At 34.3% G+C, this 11,146-nt stretch overlaps 1 protein-coding gene across 1 annotated transcript; it reads left to right on the top strand.

Moving 5' to 3' along the window:
* The first annotated feature begins 4,217 nt into the window (after window positions 1–4,217).
* Window positions 4,218–5,553, top strand: LOC145075022 (protein DOG1-like 3). Its single transcript, XM_079021317.1, has 2 exons — window positions 4,218–4,950; window positions 5,032–5,553. The coding sequence occupies exons 1-2, from the start codon at window positions 4,429–4,431 to the stop codon at window positions 5,383–5,385; spliced, it is 876 nt and encodes a 291-aa protein (XP_078877443.1). The 5' UTR covers window positions 4,218–4,428; the 3' UTR covers window positions 5,386–5,553.
* Window positions 5,554–11,146: the final 5,593 nt, after the last annotated feature.

The following is an 11,146-nucleotide window of genomic DNA, read 5'->3' as shown; positions in this document are numbered from 1 at the left end:
TAAGGCACCAAGGTCGGCCCAGTATGTGATTATGATATATGTGATAGACATTTTGTGTTTTGTTATGTGATTGCATGTTTTGTATGAAGACCCCGGGGGAAGCCCGTGGCATTGGATGTAAGACCATGTGGGGTAGCCCATGGTAGTCCTAGGTGAAGACCATGTGGGGTAGCCCATGGCATTGGATGTAAGGCCATATGGGCTCCCCCATGGCAGTCCTAGGAAAAGACCATGTGGGGTAGCCCATGGCATTCTCTCAGGTTTCATGTATGCATGGCTTACGTATTATGTGTGTAGCTTTTATAGCTAACAAGATATGTGATATGTGGTTTGTGTGTGTGTGTGGTATGCTCTAGGAAACTCACTAAGCATTTCGCTTACAGGTTGTTGGTTGTTTCAGGTACTTCAGAGCCTAAGGACAAAGGCAAGGCGTGATGACGTGGCGTGTACTCTACCTCTCTTTTTGTGTGTTGGGACTCTCTGATGTTTTCAAAAAGTACAATGAAAATTGTAATAACTATGAATTGGGAAAACAAATGGTTTGGAAATCTATGGATTCTGGGATTTGTTTGATTAATTAAAAATGAAAATTTTCTTGGTAAAATTGGTTCGTTACAATTTTGAGGTAAAAAGCTCTCACCTTGATAGACTTTGGTGGTACATCTATTTTATGGTGTACTTTGTGCACTTTTTGAGCTTTTGAGTTAAAGGTGAGCTTTTGATCTACTCTAGAAGCTATGGATGCTAGATCTTGGCTCCATTGAGTCCCCATGTTCATAAAAATATCAACTTTATAGAAGATATTGGTCCATGCAAGCATTAAGACCTTTATTAAGCTCTTTTTGAGCTTTTGAGCCCCTTTAAGCCATGCATGAGTGTAAAGTTGCCAACTTTACGTGATAGGTACCCTTAAAGAATCAGATCTGAGAGTTTGGCACTTTGTCTTAGCCGATTAAGTGCTTATTGGAGTGAAAAGGTGGTCTGGAGATTACACTTGGCATACCCAACTGGTACACTGCACATACTGACCTTGGACGGAGTATGCTTAGTGTACGAAATGAGTACGCCCCGCGTACTCGGCAGATGGAAGTTTGGGCGTGGTATTCTCGGTTTAGGCCAGTGGTTGGTTTTCCTTAGTTTGGGCCTTGTTGGGCCATTAGACTTCTATTTTGGGCTTCTAGTTTGTATTTTTGGGCTCCTTTGGATTTAGGCCCATTATCGGTTTTAGGCCCAATTTGGAAGATTGGGCCATATTGGGCTTTGGAATATTATTTAGGATTTGGGCCTTGGAAGTAGTTGAGTTGGGCCTTGGCTTTAGGTCAAGTATGATAAAAGGTAGAATGGTCTTTTACCCTGGTTTTTGGGCTAAGTAGCTTAGACTCTATTTTGGTGATTACCACATCTTCCATGACTTGAATTGTTCCAGTTTCCTCTTCCTCGTCCCCTACGATTGCTTGAATTACCTCGTTGCTTGTTCTTTGACTCTTGCCGGTTCAATTGCTTCTTATTTCTTTCTAACCATTATTCATGGGTTAAGAGCAATTTCTTTTCCTCTACTTCTTGATGTACTTGCACTTCATGTGCTTTGAATATGCCAACGACTTCTTCAAATATCGTATCAAGATCAACGAATTGCTCAATTGTTGATGCAATTTGAACAAACTTCGAGGGCACGGCTCGTAGAATCTTCTTGACCACGTATAATTCATCTACGGTATCACATAAAGTCCGGATGTTGCTCATAAAATCATCAACCGTCTCGGATTCATTCATGTTCAATCTCGATCTGCACCCATATACAAGTGTTTCCCACACCTCTTTTCCGTTTGCTTCTCCGCTATCGACAAAAGGATTTCTTAACACCAATTGCATTTCAGGGATTCTTAGGTTCAATAGCATCCCAAAATTCCTATGCTTGCATGAACACCTTCATCTTAATCGCCTATGCAACATAGTTAGTTCTGGTCAAGACAGGATATTGCATCGTCGGTATTTCCATGGTGGGGTTATGATCAATCGTTTTTTTATCTTTTCTGTGATACCAAGTGTAAGGTATCTACCTGATTGATACCTGATGCAACCTTGTTGCCTAAGAAAAGAACACATAACAGAACAAGAAGGAAGATGAGAACACGACAAAACTGGGAAATAAGAAAAAACGAGAGCTTTTAATTTCTTGTTGAACAAGTGTTTTATTGGTGGAAAACTTAGTTGTGAGTACCTACATGCGTAACATTCCTTGGGTCATTCCCTACAGGTGATGTAGGAATTGCTTTAAATTAAAATATCGCATGAACCATTGAAGGTCTAAAAAGGTAAATCTTTTACCTATGTTTATCCATGGTTGAGAGATAACGTAAAATGACCGAGCATGATCGTTCTATGAATTCATAAAGCATCAATGATCGATCTATGCAACTTCAAAGCTTGAATGTTTACAATCATTATTAAAATAGAAGTTTTTTAAGAGTATTTAGGGAATAAAAGAATCTTTAAAGAATTTTTTTTATTTTTAATCTTACATCAACCGGGCATCAATGATCAATCTATCTAAAATGGAGTTACTCATTAACCTGCCTAATCTAGTTGCAAATTCAATTTTATATTTTAAGTTCACATGACATCATAGTCGTTATATGTGTCATTCTGGTTGAGTGGTTGTACGTATTGTCATAAATAAAGTTCTAATAGGTCGATTATTATTTATCCAAAACACATCCTAGAATGGTTGATAGATTAATGACAAAATCTTTAGTCTCTCCTCAGTCAAATAATTTCACGTATAATATTTTTATTCACGACTCTATGTATGTACAAAAAGATGTAGCTGGAGAAAGTTGCCCACGTGCCCCATGAAAACTTGCCAAATTTTATGTCAATTTTTGACCTCCATTCATTGCATTTGTATTCTGGTACATTTTGTTGTCTTATTTACAGCTTCCATCATGATACACCGTCTCTTTTTGTTTTATCCCAATTTAAGGCATCGGGCTAAATAAAAAATGAGATTTTTTTTCTACATGCCACTACTTAATACCAAAAGTTTTTTATTTTTGAATAATATAAGTAAATACATAAAAATGAGCTCCAAAAATTTGAAAGCTGTAATTGCCCGTTAATCGTTCATGCTGCCCTACCCTCTGATAGGGCCATGATGGTGTGCATATATTGGTATAACATACTTCTTATGTCTATTTTAGAGTCTTCTTTTTTTCATGGGAAAATGACTTAAAAGCCCAATGAAGTTTCTAAACCGTTCAAAAAACCTCAATCATGTTTTGTCTGTTAAAAAAAACCTAACAAACTTAACATTTTGTCTAAAAAACCTAACTAAGTTACACTTTCCTGAAAGTCAAATAAGAGAAACAGATATTACCGTATCGATAAAATGACTTGTTAGACCAACAAAGTTTCCAAAACGTTTAAAAACTATAATCATGTTTTGACTGTTCAAAAAAAAAAACCCAACGAACTTAAACAAAACAAAATTGGAATTTTCTAAACGGTTTGGAACTTTGTTGGACTTTTTAGACAAAATGTTAAGTTCGTTGAGTTTTTTTGAACAGACAAAACATGATTGGGTTTTTTTGAATGGTTTGGAAACTTCGTTGGACTTTTAAGTCATTTTTTGTTTTTTCGTTAAGAGCTCTTTTAGAAAGTTAACATGAGACTCTCATATATCTTACTAGTTTATAACCCGTGGGAACCACGGTTATAAAATTAATTAAAGATTAATAGTTAAAATTTAAAAATATTAATAACTTGTTTTAAATAAATTATTCATTAAGAGGTTTTTTTAGTTATATAAAATTATAATCATTGATTTAAATAAATATGTAAAATTATATCACTTTATAATTTGTATTAATTTTATTTTAATTTTTATTATAATATTGTTAATTTAATGTAATTAAAATGAGAAATTTAAATTTTGAAATTTGAAATTTGAAATTTGAAATTAGAATCAATATGTTAACAAATGGTATGCATTAATTATGAGACATAATAAGGTGAAACATGGCAAAAGAAAAATAAAATTTGCATTAATTATGAGGCTTAATATGATGGCACATGTCAAAAGGAAAATAAAACTATTATAACAGAGAAATGTGGTATCAAAACCGATACACCGCATCCATGGCTAACACAACCTTGTCGACCTCATCTATACTCTCACATCATTTTCTATATACGTTTCAGTCATTCCTCTCTTCACAAGAGCCTTTTTGGAAGTGGTTAATACGAGACCCACATATATTCTATAAATTTTCAAATCAAACATCGTAAATATCCACTTAAAAAAGGGAACATGAGAAAACTTACACTTAAGTCATTCTAAGAAATCTCTGTCTTCATCTGGACGTCCCACTTTAGTTTCTTCTCCCACTTTTGCAGTCCCTTCTCCTTCAGTATATATATATCCACTTCATGTTCATAACCAATTCAGTGTGTGTGTGTGTGTTTGGAGTCAAGAGTCGCCTCATGGCCAAAAAAATGAAACACCAACAGTTCCAATGCTGCTATAAGAACTGGGTGGCTCAACAACAGCTCGATCTAGACGAATTACTCCAAACACTCACCAACTACCCAACCGACGTCGACTACCTCCAACTCATAACCAAAAAAATCGTCTCCCACTTCGAGAACTACAACAACTCTCGAGCCGAACTAGCCAAACACGATGGGCCTTCCTTTTTGGCTCCAAGCTGGGGGAGCACTTTCGAGAACTCGTTTCTTTGGATCGGTGGTTGTAGACCAGCTTTAATGATTCGGCTCGTGTATGCACTATGTGGGTCCCACCTAAATACACACTTGGAAGAGTTTCTTGAAGGAGTTCGACATGGAAACATCGGAGAAATATCAAGCTTGCAGCTCAAAAGAATAGATGAACTTCATGCTAAAACGATTAAAGAGGAAGATAAGCTGTCGTCATATATGGCAACCTTACAGGCATACTGTAGAACTGAATAGTACATAGGAGCTGAATTATATACAATTTATTTTATAAAACTTGATGTGTGTTGTATGCAGGAGAAGGTAGCGGATGAGCCATTGGTGTTGCTCGCAAGTGGGTGTAGGGGGGTAGGGGAGTCGAGCGAGGGTGAGGTGGTGGATAAAGCGATGGACACACATGCCCTTGATCTGTATAACGTTTTGCTGGAAGCAGATAAGCTGAGGATGAAGACACTTAAGGGTATTTTAGAGTTTTTAACACCATTACAGGCGGTGGAGTTTCTGGTGGCAGCGAAGAAATTACACCTTTCTTTACATGAGTGGAGCACGAGAAGGGATACAAGAATGGGGATTACTCAACTACTTGGTGGTAATAATCCGTCATCCTCCGGTGACCCACCACCGCCATTACCACCACCACCGGAGACGTGAATGGCAATGTATCGTTTTTTCGTGCTTTTTTCTTTATGTTCGTTTGGCGGCTACGGTGGTGCTCTTTTAATTTCTCGACCGCCATGTGATGTTAAGACGTTAGTTTTCGGCTTTCTTTAAACAGCGGCGGCTGTGTAATAAATAAAAAGTTTCTTTATTTTTTTTTTATATTTTTTGTTTTCAAAGGTGTTCTTATTATCTTGAATATCGTGCAGTTCGGTGCGGTTTTTGGCAAAAACCGAACTGAAAACCGCAACTTTGGTTTTTCGAAATTTAGAAACCGTACCGTTCGGTTTTATGCGGTTCGGTTTTTACGGTTTTTTATTGCGGTTTTTTGCGGTTCAATTTTTTTGCGGTTTTTTGTTAGTTTTTTTTTCCTATTTTGCCTTTTTACTCAAACTCAATTAACTCAGCAAGTTATCTTGACTCGGATGAAGAGTACTAATCATTAATTGGAGATAAACACATACCACCACTTCTTGGTTTGAAATCAAATTATATAACCACTCATCAAACATGTTTCTAATGCTTCAATATAATATGAATTTAATATAATATTTGTTTCACAAGTACATACGATACCATCAATTAATGTATTCATAAAAATGATATTATATCACTAATACTCTTCATATTTGAATGTTAAAAAAATGTCATAAACATTATTTGTTATTGTAAATCTCACTGAATGTATGCTTAAAAATATACAATCATCCTCCGATAGATAAGATAGATATTTACATTTATAGAAATTTTAATTGTCATAAGTTTTTGGTTCTTACAAATATCAACGTTTAATATATATATATATATATATATATATATATATATATATATATATATATATATATATATATATATATATATATATGCGGTGCGGTTCAGTGTTTTGCGGTTTTTGCGAGACTAGAAACTGCACCGCACCGAGTATTTTCGGTTTTTGCAAAACTAAAAACCGCATTATCGGTTTTCATTTCGGTTTCAGTTTATACGGTTTTTTCAGTTTTTTTGATTTGCGGTTCGCTTTTTACGCACCCCTAATATTAGTATGGAAAGAAGTTAAGGTTATCCATTATTTTATCATGTGATTCTTAAGAGATCTTGATTTTCACCGATTATCAATTCCTTTGTTTTTTCTTTTAAATTAAAAATCAATCATTGTATATTTTTATTATAATTGTGTTTTATTGATTGTTGGAAGTTGCAACTTTTGGAAGGGCTTGTAACCAAAATATAAATTACAATATGTACATGTTTAGGAGTGCCATCACGTGGCCATTGCTACGCCCTTCGATATGTTTTTTTTTTCCAATGTTATAAACGCATTAGCTAGCTAAGACCACTTGCAGTGGAGATCCAATGCACCACCGTTGGGTGACATGTTATCGCATCCATGTCACCGGCCAAAGGCTTTATCATACGAGAAAAATTAAATACGTCCTTCCAATGGCTACAACATGGCTAGTGTTTTTTTTTTTAGATTTTTTTTCTTAAATTACCGTTATAAATAGCCCACAGCATATCACACATTTCACCCGACCAAAATTCTTTCTTTCAAGCAAAACACCAAACAATCCTCCTACCAATCTCACTTCAAAACCATTTGAAACAAATCACGTGGGATTGGTTCAAGAACACCGATTACGAATGTTTGTCCTTTGGATACGTCGGTGTAATGTCCTAAATTTCAAACCAAATTTTTTCGTTTTAAAATCAAAGAAAACCATGTCGTTCATTCATAAAAGTAAATATTCAATTGTTCCGAAAACATAAATCAGAGTGTTAATCAGGGGCGGTTTTTACTAGGTGTCCGGTATGGCACAGGCAACACTTAGTTCCTGCGTACGCAGTGGTAATTATTTCGATTTTTTTACCTATTATGCCACTACGTAAAAAAACCAGTAACTACGTAAAAAAAAGTGTCACTCTATTGGATCAACGAAGGTGAAAAATATATTTACAACCTAAAGTTATAATTAGTTTACAACTTAAACTCATAATTAGTAGTCCAAAACCCTATTAATTTTAGCCCCAAAAAAACAAATAAGCCTAAAAAAAAAACCCAATCGCATTTGTAAATCCAATTGGGAGTTTGTATTTGGTCCACTTGGACATTTCGACTTAACCAGCCGAAGGAAAAAAAACCATTCGACTTGAGAGTTCGAGAGGCACTGTGTTCAACAGAAAAAAAAATCGTTCCAGCGTTGCTTCTGTTCGACCGTTCCATGAGCTCCATGGGTGCCTAAATCCTAATGGTGTCTTGTTGATTCACTAGCAAAAATCGAATCCCATCCCGCCCATTGTTCAATTTGACTCCAAGTAATCTTCAAGCCGTAGCATAAGAATGAAGTAAGTAAGTTGAAAATTTTACCAATTTGTTTAGGTTGAAATCGAAATTACTATGTTTTTATCTTGAATTGTTGAAATTGCTATGTTTCTATTGATGTAATTGACTTATTACTTGATTTGGTGAAATAAAATTGCTATGTCTCAACTCTCAATCTTATTTTCTTTATTGACTTATCTTGAATTGTTGAAATTGTTATGTTTCTATTGATGTTATTGACCAATTTGGTATGCTTTATAGAAGCTATTGGATGATTTGGTGAAATTAGTAGTTATTTAGCTTAATGTTGAATTATAGGTTACCCTTGGTGGTTTTCTTCCAAAAAGACCAAGACCTCATCCTAATGAAAGTGGTGAAGGATCTTCTCAAACATCAATCACCAATAATGAAATTCCACAAACATCATGCTCTAATGAATCCAATGAAAGTGTTTATTTGAAAGACCTTCAAAAGGGCCTGACGGATAGGCCAAAGATTACAAGTTATAAATCAAATGTAAGAAATGGTGTAAGAAGAGCTTATTTACTTCAAGGACCTTGTCAAATAATGTCACATAGTTTCCAAAAAAGAAAATAGGTGATAGATTAAGAAGCTTCGTTCCTTCATGGTTTAAAGGTTTTGATTGGTGGGAATATAGTGTGAAAAAGAATAGAGCATATTGTTTATATTGTTATGTGTGTGGACACCTCATGGGACAAAAAGGAGGGAAAGATGCATTTGTTTCCCAAAGTTTTGATACTTGGAATTGAAGGGTTTTGAGCACTCTAACAACCTTATGGTGCACATGTAACCCTAGATGCTTTGGATCTAAGTTTTCTCTAATTATACATGCAATTTGATTTTCCAAAGCATACATCCTAACTAGCATACAATTTGACAATTAAACAATATAACTAGTTAGATAACTTACCTCTTAGTAGGACTTGTAGTTATTGGCCTTCAAAAGCTTTAGCACCTCAAATATGATACCTCTAATGTGTCACAAACACCAAATACAAGAGGAGGCTAATGAGAAGTGACTAGCTATCATAAAATCGGTTATCACTCAGTTTGAGGGATTTAGACATACTCTCAGGTGTGTCTGAACTCAAACTGAGGATTTGGTAAAAAGGTTCAAAAAATAAATGCTTTTAAAGAAAGGGGTTTTCTAATACAAGAAAGGGTGTGTTGCATGCAAGCGGTCGAGCTCAAGTAAGTTTTCCCAAAATACCTATACATGTTGTCTGATATGATTTGATTTGTGAATCTGTGAATCGCATGCTAGTTAGGGCTAAGGATATGCTCAACATTTTCATGATAAAATCCTAGTGCAAAGTTTTTGAAATAGATAATATGATTGTATTTCATATGTTGGTGCAATTGAATTAATCGTATAGGTCATGATTATGTATAAAGGCCAAATAAGTCGTATGCTTGGAGCATGTCGAATGATACCAGTATAATCCAAGAATAAGTCATGGTGTGACTTAAAGGAACGTTATAAAGTGCTTGCGAGAAATAAAGAAATATTCCTTATTTACGGGGTATTTGAATGAAAACTATATTTAAAGCTATTACACATGTGCTAAACTTTCAAATAGATTGAGATGACTCCCGGTCACAATCCGGCGTGTCCTCATTATGAATGCATAGAAATTTATGTGGATAGTGTTTCCAAGTGGATTTCAATTACAGTTACACATCAGGGTTAGATTACATTGTTGTTTGGGGAATCACATACAAAGATGCTTAATGTATAGTTCATGGTGACTATGAGTAACCCATTACGCAAGTATTGAAATCTAAGTCATATTTAAGCATCTAATACATTCTCAATAGTTTTCTCTATATATAAGTTATATATATAAAACTGCAAATGTTTGTATTCGCAAAGTTTATAAAAATCAAGTTTGCTAAATCTACTTAACAAAGATCCTTCATTAGAAAAAAGCATTAAAGTCGAGTTGGTGCTAGAGGGCCTTGCTTATATAAATAAATGTATTTGATTGAAATTTAGAAATTTATATGGATAGTGTTTCCAAGTAGATATACAATTACACATCAGGGTTAGATTACATTGTTGTTTGGGGAATCACATACAAAGATGCTTAATGTATAGTTCATGGTGACTATGAGTAACCCATTACGCAAGTATTGATATCTAAGTCATATTTAAGCATCTAATACATTCTCAATAGTTTTCTCTGTATATGAGTTATATATATATATATATATATATATATATATATATATATATATATATATATAACTGAAAATGTTTATATTCGTAAAGTTTATAAAAATCAAGTTTGCTCAATCTACTTAACAAAGATCTTTCATTAGCAAAAGCATTAAAGTCGGGTTGGTGCTATAGGGCCTTGTCTATATAAGTAGATGTATTTGATTGAAATTTAGTATTTAGGTATTTGAACAATAAAAGCAACATATATTGTAATGAGTTGTGATATTGGATATGAGTCTTTCATTAAATATTTATTGTGTTCTATATTATCATGTTTAAATCCTTGAATAAGTATGTTATTCCAAATGTCCATAGTCTTTCATAGTTGTAGGAGCATCTATGAGGTAAGACTAATATGAGTGGATTGGTTAATTCTCATAGAGATGAGAATAGCAGGAGCTGCTACCAACTTCGTAGATATTTGATTAGGAGAATAAGTATTGGACCTGACCCGCATTAAATTCACTTTATGGATCCTAGTCAAGGGTGATGTTTTGATCAAGGTTGTATCTTTGTATTCTTAGACTTGAGATACATATTTGGGACTTAAAGTGTAATAATTGTTGTGCTTTGACATGGTTTAACGATGTTTCATAAAAGGCAATCATGAAGGCCATCGTTTGGTATAACATGAACTACATTGATGGGTGTATGTATTCAATATTGGATTTCTCTCTCTTATTCGTTGAGAGTTAGACATCTAAGGCCTTACTAAAAGTTGAACACTAAATGAGATTGATTGTGATTCATATCTCATGTCCGAGACAAAGGAATAACTGATACCACACCTTTAGTAACAATTGTAGCTTAGAGCTCCTGGAATTGGTTGTTGATGAGATGACACCCTTCATATGATGTTAGGGGCAGTATCTCGTTGCTAGACGTCAGCTATTGTCTATATCAGTCTATAATGAATCTTGTGTAAGTGGGATATTGTTGAATCTATATGCCTAAGAATCATTATCGAGTGCTAATAATATATGATCATATAGGGATCACACCTTTATCAAGTTGGCACATTTTGTATATTTAATACTAATATGATTATTAATAAATAATATCAATTCTTGTATTTTAATTAGGGAATAATTATTGTTCTGTGAAAATAATAATTATAAGAGAGTATAACTAGTTATTATTTCATATGGTATGGTATGAATTAATAAGTCATGTACAACCTTTTGGACTAGTTG

Source organism: Lactuca serriola, chromosome 9 (genome assembly GCF_051521515.1).
Source record: "Lactuca serriola cultivar US96UC23 chromosome 9, Lser_US96UC23_V15, whole genome shotgun sequence".
NCBI classification, from domain to species: domain Eukaryota; kingdom Viridiplantae; phylum Streptophyta; class Magnoliopsida; order Asterales; family Asteraceae; genus Lactuca; species Lactuca serriola.
The sequence above is the reverse complement of the archived record's forward strand: the minus strand, read 5'-3'. Positions and strand labels throughout refer to the sequence as shown.

What these genes read in the sequence shown, in the direction of transcription:
- LOC145075022 (XM_079021317.1), top strand. Translation starts at nt 4,429, where the DNA reads ATGTTCATAACCAATTCAGTGTGTGTGTGTGTGTTTGGAGTCAAGAGT. An exon ending in CATATATGGCAACCTTACAG is followed by an intron (nt 4,951 to 5,031) that starts GCATACTGTAGA and finishes TGTTGTATGCAG; the next exon opens with GAGAAGGTAGCGGATGAGCC.